A 15,738-nucleotide genomic window follows, 5' to 3' on the forward strand; every position below is an offset into this window, starting at 1 on the left:
ATTATTTGGTCTGTCTTGTGCCTACAAAATATTTTTGTTGTTATTTTTAATTTTCATTTTCATGTGATCATTATTAAGATCGGTTAAATGCAATTTTAATTTGATTTATTGATTACATTTGTGCCAAAGCATTACTTGCAGATTTCGTTGTGGTTTCACGCATTTGAAATTCCCACTTTTTTATGACTTAACGAGCTCTCGATGATCACTTCATCTGGCGCCGCACACAATTCAAACAAAGCTTCTATATACACACTTAGTTATGCTTATGTGAATGTGTGCATTATTTGAATAAATCAAATGGGCCACCTCGAAATCTCACTTCTCACTTCAAAAGTGAAAGTGTTGACTTTAGATACATCTCTCAAATCGGCCAAAATCGAAAAGCGACTTATGAAGGCACACAAAGGTCTCTAAATGCTTGCTTGCAACCCGCGAAGACGACGACAAATGCTCACAATTTCGGATTAGTTTCGTTTTCGAGTTTTTTATGTCAATATTCTAATTAAATATTAACGCTTTACCGCTTGTTGTTGTTTGTTTTGCATTTGACGCTTGTAAACAACTGACATATGTTAATTATTTTCACCATTACCTAACTATTGTTGTGATTGTGTAACATTTCCTTTTAATCGATTGCTTCTTTCGCTGCCTTTATCAGCCAACAAAGTCGCATTTTATTTAAAAGTTGCGTAAAAAAGTTTGGTTAGACAATTTTTTGTTTGGTGTTTTTTCTTTTTACAGAAAAGGAAACGCGAATTTATTAAATCTTGGTTTGCTTGCTAAAAAGAAATACCGGTATTTTGTTTCTTTTCTTTTGCTTTTTTGTTTGAAAAAAAAAGAAAAATTCTTTAGTTTTGTGTTGAACGTGATGAGAGTCACCAAGTGCAGTGCTGTAAAAGCCCATGCGTTTCCCGCCCAGCTACCTGTATGTTCCTTAAAAAACACGTCGAGTGACTCAGTATTTGTAATATTAATGATGATACTAATGCCTGTAATGTAGGTATATTTGTACAAATACGATGAGCAATAACATAAACCGTTACAGGTTGGTTCATATGACATTTTGACAGTTTAGAATGAACTTGTTCGCTGAAAACTTTGACAGTAAGTCATATCATATACTACTGTGATCAAATTGAAAGGTGAATTCTGTCCATTTCCACTCCTTTAAAGTAAACCTCTCCCGCTACTATACACTTATGCCAACGAATTTTCCACTCATCATAGCACTTGGAAAAATCCTCCAACGTGATGGCCAGCGTGATGGCCGTCTTCGATTAAGCTTTTATATCCTCAATTGAGTCAAAACGGTGTCCTCGGAGTGGCCATGTGAATTTACTCGATAGCTAGAAGTTCCACGAACGTAAATTAGGCGAATGCGGTGGTTGCGGCACGATATTAGCTGAAAATGTGGCGAAATGATCACGAATAACCAATGATGTATGAGATTGGGCATTATCGCACTTCTTTGTTCAAAAATTCAGACATAGTAAAACCGAAGAATTCAATTTTTTTGTACTTCGGATCTAACGTTTTGTACATGACTTTTGCAGTTTTGCATCCAGGTAGTTCGTTCCATCGGGTTTTTACTTTCTTTACCATTCTTCTCTCGTTCAATATTTCATTTCTCTCACTGCCTTTCTGACCTGGCATCCAGTAGAAGTGAAGCTACTTGCTTCTAACAACACTTTTCACTGGTTCCCTGCTTCCCAAGACATTTCTGGGATACGAGTTTACTGTCTTGATTGCTACTTGACACTCTACATAGCTGTTGACTCTGGAATTGACTGCAGGTGCTTTAGAGACCAGCTCCGCAGCTTTCGCAATAACAAAGACCTCAGCATGAAATATACTGCAGTAGTCGGGCACCGTCAAAGGCTGCATTATGCCAACTCTGGACAGTATATTCCCGCACCAACTCCATCGTCCATTTTCGAGCCATCCGTAAAAATGTTTAGAGTGTTGCGCTTAGCTAACACACTTTTACGCCAGCCTTCTTTTTCTATGTTTACTTTCAACTTTCTTTCCCAGTTGAAAAGTGGGATCATGTAGTCGGTGTTTGCCTAACCGCCATTACCCACCGAGCTATGCTTGAAAGTTGTATATGAAAATTCTCCTGCAGCCAGTAGTCATCATCTATAGGTGACAGGTTTAGTACCCATTTCAGAGCCGCCTTTGGAGTTGTTCTTAAAGCTCCCATTATGCACAGCGCAACCCCTTTTCATTGACTTCGGGTAGGTGGATTTCCGTATGCCTGTTTACCATACTACTGCACTATAGAGCAGAATTGGTCTTATAATAGCTGTGTAGCTATAGATGTAGAACCCTTAATAACATATAAAAATCTCGTGTAAAAGAACTAAGCGCCGTACTAAGCCATTGGCTTAGTGGTATTATCAAAAAAAATATAATAATAAATAAACAAATTAAAAATTAAAAAGAAACAAATCTATGGACCACCCTGTAAATATATACTCATAGCTATAAAGTCGTGGCTTTTCTCATTAAGTAATATTGTTTGTTGTTTTGGGTAAATCCAGTAATATTCATTTAGTAATGTTTGTAAATAAAAAAAAAATATATTTATATTGGGAAAAATACATTCGTCTTATCTGTAAGCATCTCTTTTGCGTAAGCAAAATGTTAACTGCATTAGGTTGTTGAAAGCGTAAAGTTCTCTTCAACATGGATTTTCGACTTACATTGGGTTTATTGGCAAAATGTTATCGCGGATGTTTATTCAATACTTGCTCCAATTTCCCACCCGGATCTTTGCTGACAGCTTGCTAATAAACTTTTCACATATTCTATAGAAAGCGAACTCCATGTTTGCTTGAGTATCCGTTTAAAAATTTTGTTTGCGTTAAATTGTTTTCTTGGTATCATTGAGATGTTTCGGCTCATTGTCTTCTTACACTATCAAGTCATAAATATTGTGCCGCCAAGCATTTCAGCTGGCATCAGCAAGTCCTTTTTATACAATTTACCATTCTAATGGCGTTCAGGTGTTCTGTGTAACACCTCGAAACCCCAAATCCATAAGTAGTGAAGCAGCCAATACAAACACCTAATGGCCTCTTCTGATTACCTTGCTCCAATCACGGTTGGTGTTTGCCTTTTTTAAATGTGTGTTTTTGAAAGTTAGGGATTTGATTCGTGCAAGATCTCTCAAGTCTGTCGCATATTGTATTTTGCGTTATATTTAATCTCTTTTTAAAAAAAATTTTTATGTTTTCTCCTAGACTGTGCTCTGGTTTATGCTTAAAAAGAAGAACAATAGCTTTGGCCTCACTTTTAGATCTCACGTGATTGCCCCTCTTCCTGACTTGTCATCTACGTTTCCAGTTTTTCCATAATGATCAGACCGCCTCTTCACAAATGTACAACTCGTATTTAAATAATTTGCAGTTTGCAGTATTTTAATAGTCCATTTGAGATCTTTTAGCATCCTTGAAGAGGCTGCTTCAAAACGTTTCTTCCACTGAGCACTCGTTTTTCATTGCTGAAATTATTGTTAGTCGAATCTTTGAAATATTTTTCTTCAGTGTGTAGAGAAAAATATTATACATACGATATAAACTGAGATAAAGAAAGTAAAAAAGATCCAAGAATTAGAAGAAAATTCAGCTCAAATTGTAGCAAATTCCTTAAATAATTGCAATAAATATGAACAACTGTCAATTATGCTTTTGTCCCAGTCAGGAGCGATGGTGAAGTCATAAAACAAGAAGTCCACGAAAAGTAACGGTTAGATTAAGGTCGTAGGGTTGATCCAATATCGATGGATCTCACTTGAACAGATATTTGACCTCTATAATCCATAAACTCCAAAAAGTGGATCACCAGATCCTTATAGATCGGCGAAGCGTTTTGACCTACAGCCGATTTACAACAAAAGTCGTCAAAATCCTGATATACATACATTGAAGGCGTCATTGATCAATTGGCATAAGTATGTCAAAATGTTGATATCCTAACAAGATGACAACCCCAAACATATAGGCATATGCGCAATGAAGTGGTGTGGAGCCAACAGAGTTGAGGTTACGTCTTCTGACCATAGCCATAATTATAAACAATCCTAGCTACGATTTTAAAAGAAGTGTTGATGAAATAAAACTAATCAGTTTAAGAGTTTTGTGGCAGGTAGTGAATGTAATTTTTGTAGGACTGTCAATTGTTGCCGGTATCCCATACATTCTATATCCTGGAGGCCTTAAACTCTCTAAGATAAAAAAACGAGGTTATTCAAAAATATATAATTTATATAATTTCTCTGTAAAACTTTGGATATCATTCTATCTAGACTATCTAAAAGATCGTGTGCTCGTGATCGTGCAACTTTCTGTAAGCCTTTATCAAAAAAATATTATTTAAAGCTTTCCATTATTGGCTGTGTGCTGTTTTAGAAGAATCACTTTAAGATGTCTTCAGGTATGTAGGAAAATAATATATAGCGAGTGTTAGCTCTATTTAGAACTAGTTGAAATTAGTTTTGGGTATCAAATTATAACTTAAAACGCATAGGTTATGCTATGCTAACATATGTATTAGGATGTGTAAAGAAAAAATATTTTTTTTTCGCTGAGTACACTGAAAAATAGGTTAGGCAGCAATTTTCTTATAAAATTTGGATTTTTGCAATTTAAACCAGTTTCTTTAATTGAGTTATAAAATTATATTATAAAATTTATGAGAAAAAAATTGCCTTAAAATAATCAAGCTGTAACCGTTAATATCATACCGGTTTGGTTTATGAAAAAATCGTCTAAAACACAGTAAATTTCTAATAAAATTTGATATAGATAATTTTTCAAGTAGCTGGAAGCAAGAAATTAATTTTTCTATCTGTTGATATGTATAAAATTGAACACTGTAAGGCGGAGAACCCTTCCGTTTCAATTAAGTGTTCATACTAGGAGAGATTTTTTTAGAGCCGTCTCCGGATGTATTTTGCTGAGTATCAAGCGAAAAAAATATTTAATTTTTTGACCCACCCTAATATTTATACGCCAAGACACTAACACAGCATTTTCCTTCTACTTTTTCGTTCCATTAGTTTTACATATTCAATGCTCTTTGATAACCCTGTAGCAATAAATTCCAAAATCAGTTTAGCTTGGAGTATATAGTATAAACCGATAATTTCACAAACCACAAAAACCCTTTGTTGTTTTCTGGTTGGAATGCCTGCTCTTAAATCTCTTCAGATTGATCTTCGGCCCAAATGGGTCAATTTTTCTTGTTTACATGTATGGGTTTCGCCGGACGGCGAAAAAAGTACCTCTACTTGGATCACTTAAATCTATTCTATAATTTTAACTTGTACTTTTACTATTTTGTTTGACCTATATATGTACATATATTATATCATATCTGCCATACAATTTTTAATTAACGCAATTTTATTTTATTTTTTGCAGGTAAGGTTACATTAAAATGATAAAAGACTTTTTCAACTATCCAATATTACAATTGAGCAATTCACAACCTGTCATAAAGTATCGTAAAATCGTAAAATTATAAAAAAAAAGTGTAAAAATTTAATTGTGAACAAATACCTACATATACATACTATATATTCTGTGGCATATTAAGCACAGCCGTCACGTAAGTGTTTAAGTACGGCTTTGAGTGTAACAATCTCTCGCAGATATTCGTTTTTTTGTGAGGCCTAAAAATATGCAATGAACTCCAATTACAAGTGCGTTACATATGGATAAATAAATAAGTTTCGTTAAAATTGAAAGCAAATCTACATAAATTTGTTTAATAGAGAAAAAAAAACACTTAACTGTACTTTCCTATCTTCGTGCATTTGAATGGTTGTTTGTGCAAATTGCCTAATATTTGTTTAAAATTTTATGCAACCTCAACTTATTGTGTTGCACTTGTATAAATAAGATATATTCCTAATATAACTGTTAAATATTTACCGTTAATTTTGCAACATGTGTGGCCCGCTTCGTGTTTAGGCAACTGGCCCTCGGCATTTTTAACCTCGAGACGAGGAAGTAGTACACAGAAACCTTAAACTAAATGCAATTTATTATTTTCGTCCATATTTACATTAAAATTTATAAATAAATAAGCTTAAATATTAAATATTTAGTAAATACGTTTGCTAAACCTAACATCGCCTGAAGAAAAATTGAAAGCGTCTGCTAAACTTTGTTTAAATACTTTCTTTGTTTTTGTTTTTTTGAGAGTTTGAAATTTCCCAATCGCGCCATGCATTTTGTGTATTTTCTTCCACCTTGTTTTTTTATATTTCTTCTCCTCAACCACATGGATTTGTGGCATGCACTTTTTGGCTCGGCTTCAATTCAGCGCCGCCGCTATTGTCTTCATAAATTCGTAAACCTCCTCGCCCGATTCGACAATGTAATGCGGCGGCATCAAGTACCCATAGCGCCCTTGGTCCTTCAGAAATACATTGTAAACGTATTGGGGATTAACGCGTTGCTGCACCCAGTCGGCCGAGTTGCCGGCGCGTGCCAATTTCAGTCGATAGCTGGTGCCCACACGGTACTCGGCTTGATTCAATTTGCGAAAGTTCTAAAAAATCAAATAAAACAAAAAAATCAACACGTGTAATGGCGGCCACACAATGGCAACAATAAAAGCCAGAAAAAGTCAAAAAGAAAGTTAAACAATGGCAAACCATTTTATAGTGGCTTCTAAATTGATTTTTAGTTTGTTGCAACACTCACCAACATTGCACGTCGCGCTACATTGTGCAGCTTGCGCTGGTTGTCCGTCACGTAGTCCGCATCACCCCACGGATAGGCGATTGCCTGGCCATAGGCGCCGAACGAAACGTATGCGCCCAGAAACTCACGCATATTATGCATGAAGGTACGTATCGCCTTCGTTTCCGGTTCGGAGAATTTTTTCGGACCTCTGAACAGGTTCTTGCAGGGATTTTCGGATGAACCCGCACCACCCCACTGATAGTCGTAGTTGCGATTCAAATTGACGCCATAACAACCGGTTTGACTGTCGAAGTAGCGGTTCTTCGTCCACAGACGATCGGTGATGCGTGCGTACTGATAACCATCCGGGTTCGCCACGGGCAAGAAGTACCAATCTATGTTATGCATAACCGACGGCTCCTTGTCCCACAGCCAAGTTAGCTTCGAAATGGCGAGTGTAAGCGCGGCGGGACTCAGCCAATCGCGTGCCTGCATGCCGGCGTCAATGAAGATAGCCCAGTTCTTGGGGTTGCCATTGGAGATGCTGTAAAAATGGCGGTGCACGCTTAGTTTTGCTATTTCATAAGTTCATTATTTATGAGTTTGCATCAACTCTCAATTTGCTTTAGATCTAAAGACCGTTTTTACTCACCGCAGCACTTCCAACGGTCGTTTGTGGTGCGTCACACCGATTTGCACTATCTCCGCCAAATCTGGATATGTTTCCAAAATGTGCTGCAAAAACTGCTGTATATCACCAATATCGTGGTAACGATTCCAATTCAATATTGTGCCTATAAAAACATTATATTATTATTACATTTCTTATCTTTCGTCAAACATAATAAAAGCCAAATTAGCTCACTTGACCCAAATTCCACTTACTGTCTCTATCTAACCACGGCATGTTTGCATTGCTGTTATTCACTTCCGTATAAGTCTCATCGATCGCCGTTTCAATATCGTCGATCATTATATTGTAGGTGAAATCTGTTTTCGCTATGAACTCTTTGGCTTTAGCCGTATTCTTATAGTCAATTAAGACATCGATGCCATCTTGATTTATATTCCATACCTCAGTGCCTAAAATGCAGGAAAAGTGAAATGCAAATTAATATTTAATTATGTTTTCTCCAGTGAAAATATTTTATAAAATTTAAACTCATTATATAGATATAGTAACAGCTAAAAGATATTCGTAGCGTAGAGCTGAAACTTCTCTCGGTGGTTTGTAAACTTTCTTCTATCGTATCTCTCATACTTGGAGATACCGATTCATTTTATTCACGTGTTTATAGTAGTGGACTAGATGTAGTTGTACCGACTATAGAGTCTACCGCTCGAGAGACTACATAGAGTCGGGACAATTGCACAGAGTCTAGATTCCAGACTTCTTGATCAGCTAATGAGTAGAAATTCTGAATGAAGGAAGGGTTTTTCGCACACTAAATCGCCTCACATTGTTGATACCAAAAATGATTTAAAATCAGTCGTTTATATGATAGAACACTAGTCTATTCTTCTAACGACTCCAAACTTCTTAACCAAACTTAACTGAAATTGTGCGAAAGGTTAGGGTTATGTTAGTAAATGGCTGCTCAAAGATCGCACGTAGACTGTTATATGTCTTTTGTGAAGTCATAGAAAGGAAGAACTGCTGTGTTCGAACTTATAAATTAGCAAACCGGCTTAGTAGCCAATACAAATTTGCATAAGCGTTTAGTTTCCATTCCCGCAAGTTCGGTGTGATGTCTGAAGGTATGCGATCCCAAGTGTCTAAATTTTGACCTTCCAAATGCGGGACAGTCAAGAAGGAAGTGATTTGTTTCCACCTCATCCTCTTCCATACAGCTCTTGCAGATGGCGTCTGGGAAGATTCGCAACCTTACAGCATGGACGCCAATAATTACCTGTTAAAAGGCCAACAACTAGGGAGAAGCTATGTAGCCTTAATGAGGGCAAAAAGATCACTAGATCTCCTGTGTTCGATATTGGGCCAAAAGGTTTTGCGACAGCTCATGTGTCGATGGTGGCCCACCGCTGACAAAGCTTTGGTGAAGCCAAGCTATCTTCCATTCTACCGAAAGCATTTCTAGAATACCTTTTCTTACTCCCTAATCAGCACTGCAATTTCCTGCGATTCCGCAATGCCTGGTACCCATACCAGTCTTATTCCAAATCATCCAATAATTCTGAAGATTGCTGCCGAATGAACAGTTTTTAAGTCTGTTCTGCCGTTAGAACGACAACCAAGTTTAGTTCACGTATTTTCCTGCTTACCGACAGGTTGTTTTTGCAAGAGGGACCACTGTCTGTTCATATGTATCTTCCAAACCGCTGGAGCTAAATCAACCAAACTTGTTAGAAAAAAGTCCCTTTAGCATATTTTTATACACTATGAAAATAGGTAAAATCAAGTACACCACGCTCTGTTATCTTGAAAACTACCAAAAGTAGATAACTCACTGAATAAATCGGCCCCAAGCATATAATTTTACAACCAAGGTGGTAGGGAAGGATTTTATGGGTTCGGGTAGTGAAGTCAAGTGGAGAATCCATGTGTAGCCAGGTCCTTCTCCAATAGGTCTTTCCAACGGAGTGGAGGTTTTCCTCTTCCTCTGCTTCCCCCGGCGGGTACTGCGTCGAATACTCTCAGAGCTGGAGTGCTTTCATCCATTCGGAAGACATGACCTAGCCAGCGTAGCCACTGTCTCTTAATTCGCTGAACTACGTCAATGTCATCGAATATCTCGTATAGCTCATCGTACCGTCGACTGCAGTATTCGCTGTAGCCAATGCGCAAAGGACCTTAAATCTTCCGCAGAATCTTTTTCTTGAAAACTCGTAACGCCGACTCATCAGATGTTGTCATGATCCATGGCACTGCAACGCCCACTGCAGGACTTTGATGATGAGTGACTACCCAGAGGACTAAGACTTTCAGTCGTGAGCTGCTTGAGCCATATGTAAAATAATCGTTATAGCCACTGCCAAGTAAATGGCGCTCAGAGAACTTTCCTCACTTGCGTGAACTTCTATACATGAGTCCATCTTCCAGGACCTACTTGACCAAATTATGTATATTATATGGCTGTTTCTACCAAACAAATGTTCAATCTGTGAGGTCTAGGATTGACATTCGGAGATAATATTTTTGTGATGATAGCATTTCTTGTATCAAATATGGGTCAATACTTCCCTTATACTTAAAATAAAAATATTCGCGCTTCTGGTTGACTTTATATCGTATATATCGGTCGGATGGAGTAATAATGATTCTAATAACAGTCTTTCTAATGCAGTGCATCCATAATTTAACATAAGGTTTTATCAACACTTGAAGGTATTTTCCGGGTTTTGATGCTTATAAGTTGAAAGAGTATAAAATGTTCGGCTACATCCGAACTTAGCCCTTTCTTTACTTATGATCTTCGTACTACGTATATACAAAATCCGTGATCACCGGAAATTCCATCGGAACTGTGCGTGAATTCATCAAAAATCAGCCGAAATCATCATTGAAATTCATGGAAATAGAATTGAACATCTCCAAAACATCGATTTATCGCATTTTGACCGAACACTTGGGCTTACGAAAGGTGTGTGCACGGTTTGTTCCGCACAAATTGACTGACGACCACAAATTGCTCAGAATCCAACATTCGATCGACGCTTGTGACCGAGTATTTGACCAAAAATCACATTTTAACCATTAACAACTCCCCGTATTCACCTGAAAAATTCCCATGAAGGAAGCGTTATGCAGACTTAGAGACCATTCAAAAGGCTTGCACCGGCATACTGGCGGCCATACTAGCCATCGAGCTAAAACACCCCTTCGACATGCTTTTGGACCGTACAAAAAGCTCTATTGAAGCAGAAGGAGACTATATTGAATAAAATAAATTGATTTTTTGCTTTGGAACGCACCTTGCACTCTTGAAACAGAATGGAGAACAGTACATTAGTGGCGCTTTTTATAGTACAAATTTGTTTTAATAAATTTACTAAAACACACAATTTTTCTAATCTCAAATGAAAATGCCATATTTCACTAAAACCACCATGCAAAAACAATAATTGCACAACTACTAACCGAAAAGTCGCCAAAACGTTCTGAGCACTTTATTTTCAATATTGTTTTCATGTATCTTCCATAACTGATAACCGGGATAGCGCTTCACCGAGCTACTATTGCGATATCGCAAGTTAATCTGATACGAAGATTGCGGTGAGAAAATGTTAAGTTGTCGTATGTCCATCGGCACCAGCCACTGTAAACTCTCCACTGTATTCTCATACAATTCATCACTCGAAATGAGCGCGGATGGAAAACCGGGTATACTGCGTAATAAAAAGAATTGTGTATGTTGTTTCCGGCAAGCATGCGTCGGCAGATTCAGCAACAATAACAGTGAAATCACAAGCGAATTGTAATACAAGTATTTTATTAACATTATGCGAGTTCCAGCGTTTCAATTTACAATTTCGAAAAATTTGTTTCGCGATATGGCGTTTCGTCAGATTTCATTTACAGTTCCAACGTGCACGCGGCGTTTTCGACTACTGACCAAATAAACTCGGTTCGAAGACCGATTAAGCGCAAATCTGGAATTTCGTTATTTAAATAAGCAAGTTATGTTTAGTTCTTTTTCGGTTTGACCAACAAACTTAGATAATGATTTATGAAAATTTTATGCAAGAACACTGAATAACGGGTTTGCGTGTCATGTCATTGGCATGATACAAATGCGGTAGAGGTGGTCATGCTATATTTGCCTCCAAGCGCATAAGTTTTAGCAAATAACTATTGGGAGAGTTGGGAGATCGCAGTGCCGTTAGAACAGTTTTGGCCAGCCATAGATTAATTTGCATTTCTTACTTTCAACTTCATTTCAATATTTGTTTCTTTTTTTTTGCCAATTTTTTTGCAATTTTGATTGCCTAATTCGCGATTTCGGTGTTGCTATTCGAATTTTTATTCAACTACACCGGATGGTTGTAATTAAGTGAAACTTTCTTGAGAAAGTGAGTTTGCAAATACTTATTGAACAATTATATACATTCATATAACGGGTGATCCAAGTTGAGTAACTTTTTTCGATAGCCTTTTTTTTGACAGATCACACGTGAGTCGTGTCAAGCTCTCCTGTTATTTTTCTTCAGTGTCGCTTGCATTCCATCATGGAAGGATTAACGCCTGAACAACGTTTACAAATCGTTCAACTTTGTTACGAAAATTCACGTTCTGTGAAGAGTGTGTTTGGCGCGGTTCACTCAACTTATGGTCAACATAATCGGCCTACAGAGCGTACTATTCGCAACACCATCACTCGTCTTGAGACACAGCATTCATTATGGGATAATATGCAACCGAATAGAACGCGTCCAGCACACAGTGAAAAATATAACTGTCATAGGTGAAAGTGTACACGAAGACCGTAGACAGTCGAATCGGCATCGTTCGCAGCAACTCGTACTGACCTATGAAACAACAAAATTCATTCATACCATTTCATCCAGATTATACAACGGTTTGATATGGTTTGTGAGCCGGCGGGATCATCGGTCCATTTTTTTCAAAAATGATGGCGGTGAGAACGTAACCATCAATAACGACCGTTATCGCGCCATGATAACCCGACTATTTGATGCCCGGAATTGAAGCGCGTGATCTCGGCGACATTTGAATTCAACAAGACGTCGCCACTTCCCACACATCGCACCAATTAATGGATTTATTGAGAAAACATTTCGGTGAGCAGATAATTTCACGTTTTGACCCGGTCGATTGGCCGCCAAGGTCGTGTGATATAAAACCGTTAGATTTTTTCTTGTGGATATGTGTAAAGTTTAAAGTTTATGCGAACAATCAGTAAAGTTAAAAGTCAAAATGCGCGAACGGGTCATGAAAATTAGTCTCAACGGTTGGACCATCACACTCCTCCTAGAGTTACTATGTCATTCCTGTTGAATTTTAGTAGTTGGCAAAGGCTGTCCATATCCCATTCATGCCACATTTGCCTGCTTGTTGAGCAAGTTAATGATCTAGTTTTAACATCGATAACATACACAAGTAACCAGAAGCATATAACTAAGTTTCCTCTTGGAGTCTAATTTTAATATGGTGCCTGCTCTGATTAGTTTATTTGCTTCTCAGTTACTAGGAATACCACTTTGCCCTGGAACTCATTGTATTGTTATCATAAAATGAGATGTGAGATTCGTTAAGAGATCAAGGAATTTTTTCACTATATAAGAAAAACCCTAGGAGACTAGTGATTTTAAAGCCGTTTGGCTGTCTTTATATAGAAATATATCTTGATGTGATTGAACGCTTTATCAAAACAAGATGGCTTTCTTTAATTTTTTTTAGTCGGAAGGCGATTTTGGTATCTAATTTTACGGAAAGACACCGCCTTCCACTTGATTATCTAGTACGGACCCATCTGTATAGATACTTATATCTGATTCCCTGCCCACCGCACCCCTATTACACTCTTCTCCGGAAGAGAAGGTTATATTGGGGACCAAATTTAAGTTTAATTCCATAGGATTTTGAAAATCTGTGGTATTGGGTATTTTAGGATGTCCCTTACCGCAGATTTCCTGTATTATAAAGGATTTCCAGAGTCCAAGAGCTGACTTCGCTGTCAGTTGCTTAAAGAACGAGTATGTGAGTCTGACTTTGCGTTGTTTTTAGAGCTCCCCTGATGCATATGTTACTTGCTCTGTGACATTTTTTCTACCTCTCGGAATTAATAACCTATTTTTAATCGCATTCGTACATGGTACACTAAAGCCGAAGATGTGCGTCTAAACAATTCACCGACTTACCGAATTTCTCCACAAAAGTCTGCATCATTTCCGTGCGTTTGTTGTCGCTGCTGCGTTTGCGCGTTGCATTAAATATGACCTTCCACAACTGAGCGCCGTGATAGTTGATATAGTTCTCATCGAACTCACTGCGATAATCGGATTTTCGGCCGACGTGCGCATTCGGACGCACTGCGCGTAGAAAGTTGCGAAAGAATGGAATATGCGCCAGGATGTTCGTGCGCGGTATTTCCACCAAATTAACGGGCACTTCATTCACATCGACTGGCAACTCTAGCATAGCTTGCGCGTTTGCTGCCGGCAGCAACAACAAGCATAATTGCAGAAGTGTCAAGAGCATTAAGTGAAAGTTTATATGCATCCTTTAAATTCCTCAAACTATTTAGCATTAAATTTCTATTAATAAGTTGACACGAACGAACTCGCCAAAAATATACCGAACCGTCAGCGCGATCTGCTCGTCGTAAGTGCTTAATTAGTAATGTGCGTGACAGTTTGTTGGTGAAAAAGTTGGAGCATTTCGCCGCGTCAAGCTTCAAGCTAAATTTCTTTTGTGACGATTATGCTTGTAAGCCAAGAAAGTGATAGTCATCTCAACAGACTTGTCTGTTATAATCATAATTCACAATGCAGCTGCGCGCACCCAACGGAGGAGTTGTCTTTTATTCTTTTTTCTTTGCCCAAATAGCGGTTATAATAATTTTTAACGACAACACATGAGCAAAATTAATTAATTTGCATAATAACAAAAAAAGTTAACAACAATAAAATTTCGGGGGGAAATCGAAAATAACTGTTTTAACAGTGCGCTGTTTGTAATGATCATTAGCAGCATAATCACCTGAACCGGCGAGCAGCCGGCTGTAGGAAAGGTAACGATCGAAGTGGCTCATTTTAGCGATATTGTTTTTCTTTTCTTAGTTTGATGATCTTTTGTTTATTGCGATTATCAGCACATATGTACATATATGTATATAGTATGTTGTTGAAACAGTAAATTCATAGCTTCGAAAACAAATTGCATTTCATTAAGATTTTTGATTACCTAGCTAATGCTTGGCAATATAGGCAGTATTTTATACAGGGTGAACCACAATTATTCTCATTTTTAACACCTAATAGGTTAGATTAGATGGCTGATATAGAAATATCAGACGTAGACTGCTATATGTTGTCCCTTGTGAAGCCATAGAAAAGAAACCTTCCTGTGTTCGAAATTATAAATTAGCAAAGCACTTAGTAGGCTGCTATATTAATTTGCATAGGCGCTTTTTTCCATTCCCGCCACTTCGGTGGAATGTCTGCAGGTATACGCGGGAGAGTCAAGAAGGAAGTGTTGAGTTGTTTCCAACTCATCCATACAGTTTCTGGAGATGGTGTCTGAGAAAGTTTCCAGCCTTACAGCATGAACTCCAATAGGGCAATAGTCTGTTAGAACTAGACTAGCCTTACTGGGGTCAAAAAGATATATCGATCTCTTACGAACGATCTTGGCACAAAAGGCTTTTACTATGGTGGCCCAGCGCTGGCCAAGTTCCCGCGAACCCCAGCTATCAATTAGTAGAACACAAACGGATACTGACAACAAATGGGCCGCCTGTAGGAAGCAATCATCCGACCCGCTCCCATTCTGCTGATAGCTTCACACTTCACGCCTGGGACCCATATCAGTCTCATCGCAAATACACTCGATGCTATTGTTAGCGAGGTTAGGCACTCAACGACCAACGCTGAACGCACTGTAAATAAGTTCAAGGCTAGTACCGCCGTCCTATCTGGGTGAATGATCACTTATCTGAAGGAGGAAAATACTGCAATAGTCAGGAAGTCTGAAGCTGGAGTTCCTGACAGTAAGCCCTTTCATCAACCTTCTCCCTAAGCTTTGACCCATCCGTAAAGATGCTCACTGTCCATTTCCTCCAACGGCTTTCTCCCACCCAAAACTCCTTCGCCGATATATGGGCAGAAAAGGAGCCGCCAGAGTTCGGTTTGGCGACTCCATGCCTTTTGAAAGAAAACTAGGTAGTACTGATAATGTCATGTAAACTTAGAAAAGTTGACCGATTACTAGTTATTAGCTCTAAAGTTAAAAGACGTCCTAAAAATCTAGCGCTTTTTCGGACAGTTAATTTTCACAAGCTTCTCATCACCCAAATTTTTCAAAGTAAAATCATTGGCGATTGAAAGGAACAGGTCGTAATCA

The 15,738-nt window shown here is 38.1% G+C and overlaps 2 protein-coding genes across 2 annotated transcripts in view; one reads left to right on the forward strand and one right to left on the reverse strand.

Moving 5' to 3' along the window:
- The window catches only part of LOC120775172 (serine-rich adhesin for platelets), an 85,250-nt gene that overhangs the window by 25,171 nt on the left and 44,341 nt on the right, over window positions 1–15,738 (forward strand). The gene's annotated exons all lie outside the window — the stretch shown is intronic.
- On the reverse strand, window positions 6,325–13,815 carry LOC120773538 (carboxypeptidase B). Its single transcript, XM_040102496.1, has 7 exons — window positions 13,536–13,815; window positions 11,234–11,306; window positions 10,795–11,042; window positions 7,584–7,781; window positions 7,351–7,492; window positions 6,717–7,242; window positions 6,325–6,561 (listed from the first exon to the last, which is right to left on the reverse strand). Exons 1-7 carry the CDS (start codon window positions 13,813–13,815, stop codon window positions 6,325–6,327), a joined length of 1,704 nt encoding a protein of 567 aa, XP_039958430.1.

Source organism: Bactrocera tryoni, chromosome 4 (genome assembly GCF_016617805.1).
Source record: "Bactrocera tryoni isolate S06 chromosome 4, CSIRO_BtryS06_freeze2, whole genome shotgun sequence".
Taxonomy (NCBI): Eukaryota; Metazoa; Arthropoda; class Insecta; order Diptera; family Tephritidae; genus Bactrocera; species Bactrocera tryoni.

What these genes read in the sequence shown, in the direction of transcription:
- LOC120773538 (XM_040102496.1), bottom strand. Translation starts at nt 13,815, where the DNA reads ATGCTAGAGTTGCCAGTCGATGTGAATGAAGTGCCCGTTAATTTGGTG. An exon ending in GACTTTTGTGGAGAAATTCG is followed by an intron (nt 11,307 to 13,535) that starts GTAAGTCGGTGA and finishes ACGAAATTCCAG; the next exon opens with ATTTGCGCTTAATCGGTCTT. An exon ending in CGACCGTTGGAAGTGCTGCG is followed by an intron (nt 7,243 to 7,350) that starts GTGAGTAAAAAC and finishes CCATTTTTACAG; the next exon opens with CATCTCCAATGGCAACCCCA.